This window comes from Ziziphus jujuba, chromosome 10, assembly GCF_031755915.1.
Source record: "Ziziphus jujuba cultivar Dongzao chromosome 10, ASM3175591v1".
Lineage (NCBI taxonomy): Eukaryota > Viridiplantae > Streptophyta > Magnoliopsida > Rosales > Rhamnaceae > Ziziphus > Ziziphus jujuba.
This window is the reverse complement of record NC_083388.1, coordinates 11365928-11374036: the sequence shown is the minus strand read 5'-3', so window position 1 is coordinate 11374036 and position 8109 is coordinate 11365928. Positions and strand designations below refer to the sequence as shown.

At 35.1% G+C, this 8109-nt stretch overlaps 1 protein-coding gene across 1 annotated transcript; it reads right to left on the bottom strand.

Moving 5' to 3' along the window:
• Window positions 1–1463: 1463 nt before the first annotated feature.
• LOC107411166 (two-component response regulator-like PRR73) lies at window positions 1464–7747 on the bottom strand. Its single transcript, XM_048468091.2, has 11 exons — window positions 7444–7747; window positions 6035–6458; window positions 5384–5545; window positions 5141–5274; window positions 4452–4613; window positions 3845–4019; window positions 3345–3750; window positions 3230–3257; window positions 2144–2911; window positions 1944–2011; window positions 1464–1834 (listed from the first exon to the last, which is right to left on the bottom strand). The coding sequence occupies exons 2-11, from the start codon at window positions 6297–6299 to the stop codon at window positions 1756–1758; spliced, it is 2247 nt and encodes a 748-aa protein (XP_048324048.2). The 5' UTR covers window positions 6300–6458; window positions 7444–7747; the 3' UTR covers window positions 1464–1755.
• Between the last annotated feature and the right edge of the window lie 362 nt (window positions 7748–8109).

Sequence of the window (8109 nt, the reverse complement as noted above, 5' to 3'; positions counted from 1 at the left end):
CCTTAAAAGTTTTCTTGATTTTGTATTTTAGTCCCTAAATTTTTACTTTGATCCGATACATCAAATTATTTTGAACTTCATATTCATATTACAGTTTTGAAACTTTATACACTATATTTTTAGTGGTTCGAAGATATTTTGTTTGCTCGTAAGTAACTTCAATTATAATTTCCCCTATCCGCCCGTGCAAAAAATGTGACCTAAAAGTACACTGTTTTCTGTTTTTTGTTGCTCTTGTTTTGTTTTTTTCATTTTTTTGTTTTGTTTTTATTTAACTTCGAACTTCGTTTAAGCAAACGCAACAGAACAAACATCATGTTGGAGGCTAGGATTCAACCAAATCGGTCATCCCTAATCCAAGCTTCATACACAGATAAAGACAAAATGTTTAAAAAGTTAAAAAAATATTTATCTATGATGCATATGCATTAAATATGCATCATAATTTGGATATTTCACATCAGATAATATATTACTTGATATTAGATGTGTAAATTACGATGGCATGACAGCACAGCCGTTAATGCTATAATAATAATAATAATAATAATAATAATAATAATAATAGTTTAGTAATTAAATTGTGAAATTAAAGACACAAAAAAAAAAAATCAGGTATATTATCGGTAAAAAAAAAAAAAAACTTATATATATATATATAAATCATTTTTAATAATCATGTAAAAAAGAAATTCAAAATGTAGGGACTTTTGCAATTAGTAATGTCCTTCATGATTGGAAACTTAGAAATTTAGAACAAACTCAAATGGTGATACCGGTGCGATTTCACACTAATGATACTGGTGTGATTTCATTTTTCACTTTTTTGATAGTATCATTGATACTTAATCCATATTAATGATGGAAATTTAATTTAAATATGATACGGCTTTATTTAATTTCCTTTTTTTTTTTAATTTTTTTTTAATCTGACGTTGGGATTAAAAATCGGAATAGTTATCAGAGAAAATAATGGTTTCCCTTTGAGCTGTAACCTTGGGAACAAGCTACAATATAACTTATTATACATTATCTTTAATAAAACGTATGAGACATTTTCCTTGTCTAATTTGCTAGTCTTTCAAAGGAAAGCTCTAGTTTGAATAAAAAAGGGTGACACTTAAGCAATAACCTTTAATCAAGACGAAGGGTAAAGAACGAGATTTACGTTAAACATCATATGTACTTATTACTAATAAATGCAAAATCTCACTGAATAATTTAATCGAGACGCCAAATCATCTACTTCAGCAGCCCAAAGAATTTCAAGCATGAAGCTTTTTACTGTCTATAGGATTTGTTTATGCAGCCCTTTACACTCAACCCCCCCCCAAAAAAAAGAAAAAAAAGAAAAAAAAAAAAGTTACAACAACAACAACAACAACAACAACCCCAACCCCATTTTGAAAACCATTCACTTGGAGAACATCCAGACAAATAGAGAATTTTTAAGGGACCAAACAGGAAAAAAACAACAAAAATTATTTATAACATGTAGGCTACCGTGTAGAAGGATAGCTCCCTTACATGGTGTCTAAAAGTTTTAAAAGTAGAAAATCATCACTTTCAAGGTTTTCAAATTAAATCTTGATATATGGAACGCTACAATTACACCCACTACCTACAAATCCCTCTAGTGCAAATCTTAAAACTCCATTCCTAAGTACACAGCTAGTGTTATGCTCATTTACACAAATCCACTTTCATCACGTACCTGGAACAACATTGGTTTTGGAATCTGAATTCCAGCTCCTGCTATTGTACACTTTCACCAGAATTATCCCCAGATATAAGGTCCTCGCTCTGACACTCCTTTCCTGCACTGGTGTCAGACCTAAGAGTAGAGACCAATAAAAAAGATGTGCTTAGAAACTATGTAATCAAGTAAATAAGAAATGTTAATCGACTATGATATGGATCAGATTGTGGTAGCATATACTAACTGTCGAACAAATTGTCCACGAATTCGAGGACGCTGCTCTGCTAACTTCTTCCTGCTATGGTAGCGAACCTGAAGAAAAAACAAGAAGCAAGAATAATTGTCATGTTACATTGGAACAGGTACAGTAAAGGAGAACAAAAGCAGCACAGCGTGAGCTAAGTTATTCATCCCTAAGAGAATAAACAAAGATTAGTGGGTTACCTTCTTTTCAAAACATCTCTCTTTTCTTTTCTGACGGAACTTGGTCAAGGCAGCCTCCCTCTGTGCTACCCGATTTTCTTCTACTTCATTTCCACTGTTTCTCCTGCTAATGCCACCATTTCCACTGTTTCCAGCTGCTCCATTATCGCTTTCTACATTTGTCAATCCACCATTCAAGAGAGTGCTACTTCCATTGTGTCCGTTGCTCCCATAATTGCTACCTGAAGCACTCCCATTGATACTGCAGTTTCCAGCTTGACTTTCAATGGGCCCTCCAAAAATATTTGATGATCCACATTGCTGAGCAGCAGCAGCCAAGTTTTTCAGTGATAGATCATCATGGTCTCGCTGTTGCTTCACATTGTGGACATGATGGTGATAATAATGATGGTGATGATGGTGATGCTGAACCCGGACCTGCTGATAGGAGCCTCTGAAAGTTTCAACTGGCTTGTCTTCTGCATCATCACTGTTCCTTGTTATCACTTGCGAAGCTAAATGAAGACAAGCGCTCTGCACAGGTTCAAAGGCAGAAGACTCTGAAGATTTGAAAGCTGATATGGCCTCTGGCTTGTCATTGAGAGCTTCTAGCTTGGGGACAACATATTTATTGGTGGAAGCCATGGCTTCCTCATTGTTACTCCCATTAGACTGCTGATTGGTAGGAGTTCCATTAGAATGGGATGGAAAATCATACATTGGTCCTGTATTTGGTGCGACTGAACTATTATCAAATGGAGAACAACTTCCTACATTTGCTGTTGGAGTCTGATTATGAGTGGAAATAACATTAGAGAGAACCAAAAAAAAAAAAAAAAGGAATGGCTCTTAACTTTTGTCAGTCACTGTTGTCAGCATATGATCAACAACCACTGTGAGACATTACGATGCTGCTATTGATTTATTTTTTGAAGAAAGAGAATTTCCATCATAAAATGTTTTCTTTTTTGATCAATATTCAGAAAACCATCTAGATCAGAATATGGTGCAAAATGATTTGAGACACACACATACACAAAAATAAAGAAAAGCCTTCCCAATTACCTAAACAACCTTCCATTTATTGTAAGTGATACAGTGTATTACCTGATTAGCAGAAGAGAGAGTGTTGTATCTGCAAGAAGAGATGAAAATATAATGTTATATTCAATTCCATTGTCTTAACAGCACTACATGGTTATCTCAGTAAGTTCCCCCTTACTTTGAAAATGCTGACAGATCTGAATGTCTCAAAACCTTGCAGTCATCATTTACAGCATTTCCAACATTCCCTGATCCTTTGGACCTCTTCAAGGTTAGTTCAAGAGATGGTAGTTCTCCAGAATCACGGCTTGCCCTGATTTGTGAAATATCCAAAATGTCATTCGGAACGTCAAAGATTCTGCCCTCATCATGTGGTTTGGTACAGTTAACAATTCCACCACTGCTTATTTTCTCAATGTTGAGATCCAGCTGTCCCTCCTCCAATGGCTTACTATCTACTTCAGGCAATTTACTCTGCGTTTTGCTTGTTAGAGGGAAAGCTAATTTCTTCTGTTGATTTTCACATCGTAAATCTGGATTGCTAGATACTCCAATTTCTAAGTCTTTCCCAGTTGCAACATTGTCTGAGGAAAAATAAAAGATAAGAGTATTTACGAATAATGAAATATTCAAGGTTAACAACACAGACACAAGCTGATAAATTTTCTTTAGACATACCTTGTTGTTTATCCTGTTCTTGACAATATTTTACTTCATTAGAATCCACCCACCTTTTGCTACATTTTTCAGGCCTAGGATGGATCACCTGGGCACAGGTGCTATCAGGAGCATCAGCCAACATTGCCCCAGATGACATCTGCAGTGGGCTGTCAACTTGACCTGCTCTGGAGTTCTACAAAAGTATGAGTATTAAAGATGTGAGCAATCAGATACCGTCCTTCCTAAGGTCAGCTTAGTTTCAAGATTTTAATATTCAACCATATCCAGTTGAGATAATTCAAGCTCACACCATATACATGATGGACCCTACTACACAAGAATAACTAATGGCATTCTCTATGAAATGAAATCCAATATGGTGAAGATTATGGTTCGGAAGTAGTTAAAGATGATTGCTTGACCATCATCATCAAAAAAAATTTATACCAAGAGAAAACTTCAGCTCAAAACAAATATAGAAGTTACAATACCAGGTTCCATGTAAAAATAAATAGACAAAACGTGGTGATACACTAACACATTAAGAGAACATGCATCAATGGTTTCATATCTGAAATAGTCAAATAAGATAATTACATAACTTCAAAGGACCAGTATACATGACCTGAGTGCCACTCCCATTGTCACTTCCATCCCGAATACTCAGACCAGTACTCCCATTATCATTCTCATCACTGCTGCTAGTATAATTTTCTGACTCATCATTGCTTTTGGACTTTGTAGATTTTCTTGTTTGAGTCCCACTTTCACTTCCACTACCACTAGACTGAGAAGGGCAAGAAATAAATCCAATTTGAGGAAGAAATTATCAACAATAATTGCTCTAGAGTCAACTAGAAAGTGATGAGGTAGTAGAAACATGATGCATAAAGCCACTGTAAGTCCTAGAGCCAAATCAGCTACATTGATAGGGCACCGACTTTACATCTTAAGATAGAGGAAAACGTTCTCCACAAACAATTTTAAGTAAAGAGATGAATGTCACTCCTCAACCTTTCCATCCCAACCCCCACTCCTTCCACTCCATTATTTGTTTTTTGTTTTTTTGTTTTTTTGTTTTTTTTGTTTTTTTTGTTTTTTTTGTTTTTTTTTTTTCCCGGCCGAAAATGGAAACAACAGAAAGAAATGAAAAACGTATTGACAGTGTGAGTGGGAGTTGGATGATTGGAGAGATTGTATGATGGAGCACATCCAAAAAATTCTAAGTGAAAACCTAGCATTGCCCTTGTCTCTAGGTTAATGTCCACATTGGTTCTTAAGTAAAATCAGAAGCAGAAATATATAGCAACTCACACTGTGGCATCTTCTCCAAACATGCTGCCAAAGGATTTTAAGTTCATTCTTGCGAACAGGTTTCACTAAAAAATCAACTGCACCCTTTGACAAACACTTAAAGACTATACCCATAGAATCATGAGATGACATCACTGCATGCATAGTTCATCAGGTAAGATAGGCAAAATACCAAATCAGCAATAAATCATGGGAACAAGATTCCATAAAAAATCAATACACAAACACTAAAATGATACTCACTAATCACTGGAATGTTCTTTAGAGTTCTGTGGCTCATAATTTTGCTTAACAGACCAATGCCGGATAAAACAGGCATGACTACCTCTGTTAGGACAATATCGGTCTGATTATTTGGATGTTCCAAAATTCTCCAGGCTTCAAGACCATTAGCCGCAGCATTAACTATTAAGAGAAGATTAGCGGTTAAAAAAAAGCTGTACATTGAAGCAGTAACAGAAGCTTGAATAATTGGATTTCAGCAGATCAAGCATTTGTTCACCCAAAAGGAAAAGGTGAGACTTGCTTGGACACCTCTAGGCGAACTCAAATGCTAAAAATCAGAATGGACAAAAAATTGTAATGAAAGTAGAAGTTCTAATAATATAATATAAAAGTACTCTCAAGCACTCCATTTAATTTAAAACATTTGAAAATCAAATGAAGTAACAGTAATGAGTTGACTATGCACAAACATTGAAACAACACTCTAAGAGTCCATAAAATTAATACAAGTCTTTTTTCCCTTTTACCAAGCAATAAAATTTGGCCATAAAAACCTATAGTGCAAACATCAATCTCTATATATGAGGTCTGTCTCTTCAGCAAATGTCTGAGTGACCATGAACATGCAATGGAAACACAATCAGCCATGATGAAAAAGCAATTACTAACCTTCATAACTGCAATTTCGTAGCAGAGCACTGACAATATGGCGTGTAGAATCGTCATTTTCCACTAGCAGAACTTTCAATGTTCTGATGGGAAGAAACCTATCCCAACGTACCACTGGACCCTGAGACTGTGGTTGCAGTATCTGGAACCCATTGTTTACATCTTGATTCACATCATTCACTCTTGCCTCGTCTTCCTCCGGGGACTCCAAACGTTGCTTGTCACCCACAACCCCATTACTGACTTCTTTGTGCTCGAAACACATATGGCTTTTTAAGAATGCAAACCCTTCCCAACACTAGAGGAGGCCCATCAAACTAGATTCATAAAGACTAATGATGAGGAATAGACATACTTGCATAGCTGAGATACCCATGGTCATTTGATCATGAAAGTATGCATATATTCTCTAAAATATCAGCCTCTGCAAATGCAAAACGTTTTACTCAATATCTCAAACCCAAAACTGTTAAAGAAGATGGCACAAGAAAAAGGACACTCATTTTTCTCACATTTAAAATATTAAAGTCTACTACCTTAGATGACTTAACTCCATATCCGAAATTTAAACAGAAATTACCAATTATCTACGAATGGGGATCAATCAGTTTAACTCAATCACTTCTAATACTACAAATAGAGAAAATTCAACACAAACTTCTACAGGGACATGTTAAACACAATTCTTGACTTCAGAGATTCTTTTACTGCAAATCTCAGCAACTTTAGACTATTAACAATTATTAAATTATTCACAAAAGAAAACAGAACCGCAAATTAACTAAGGGTTCAAAAATAAAACCACTCCCCGTCAATCATAGTCTCCAGCAAAACAAATGTAATCCCTATACTTTTACTCAGGCTTGTATGTTACAATCCCTAAGTGGAGTTGATAGAAGCAAATAAATCAAACTAAAGCTTTGCACAAACATAATCCTTCCACAAAAATAAAAATAAAAAATAATTAAAATAAATAAACCTAATAATCTTTACAGAGATATTAACAATGGTTCCTATAATTTTGTAGTAAGAAGGTAACTATATTCTGTTTGGCTCTCAACAAACCAGAGCGAAACACAGAAGCAAACAAAAAAAAAAAAAAAAAAAAAGTCAATACGATAAGCTCTTAAATCTCTTTTCTTCTGTTCCCTTTCACTTTGAATTGCAATAAAACTGATAATAACGAAGTATATTAAAACTAGGAACAGAAAAGACACTTATTTAACATGTAAAATACTAGAAGATCCAAAAAATTCCAAAGTTTCTGTTTCCTTAGAAACTTAATTCAATGAAATAAAATATTATTCAAGCAACCAAACATAAAACTGAAAATGGTACAATACTAATAAATAATAATAATTAAAAAAAAAATTTATCCTAATTCAAATCATCAAAATAAAAACTAATACCTCCAGTGTTTCAATAACGAGGAGGAAAACTGCCATTGATGACCTCGATTTTTGGCAGAGCAAATTGATGAAGAAGGTAAAAACAGATCAGACATGCAATATGGTTTTAAGAAATCAAAATCCGAAAAATCGGAAAGGAAGTTTCGGATTAGACGATTTATCAAAGATTTTTCCCCAACTCTGTAAAAAGAGAATTAAATTATAAATAAATAAAAATAAAAATCGAAGTAAGAAAATGCTTGGGAAAGAGCTTGACTCGCTAAGATAAATGGGAGGCTAAAAGGCTTGAGAGAGAGAGAGAGAGAGAGAGAGAGAGAGGGGTTGGAGAAGATATTATTCGGGGTGTTGCTGACATGTAACAAATGGAGGTCCGTAGTGGCTCCGCATTCCACGTAAGATTTTATGTGTAGGAGATGATGGAATCAGAGCCGTCTGTGGGTGTGAGATGGACAAAATCAAAAGCTGCAAGATCAGAGAGCGCATCGAATCTTTTACGATCCCTCAAAACCTGGGACCGGCCACGTGGCACGAAACTCTTAACGCAGTTTTCAAGGTCCTATTTCAGTGTTCCGCGAAGGACATTTGAGACTTGGAAACTCGAAACTTAACCCTTAATTGAAACGATATCGTTTGGTTAGTGAGGTGTGGACTTTCCGACAGTGGAGA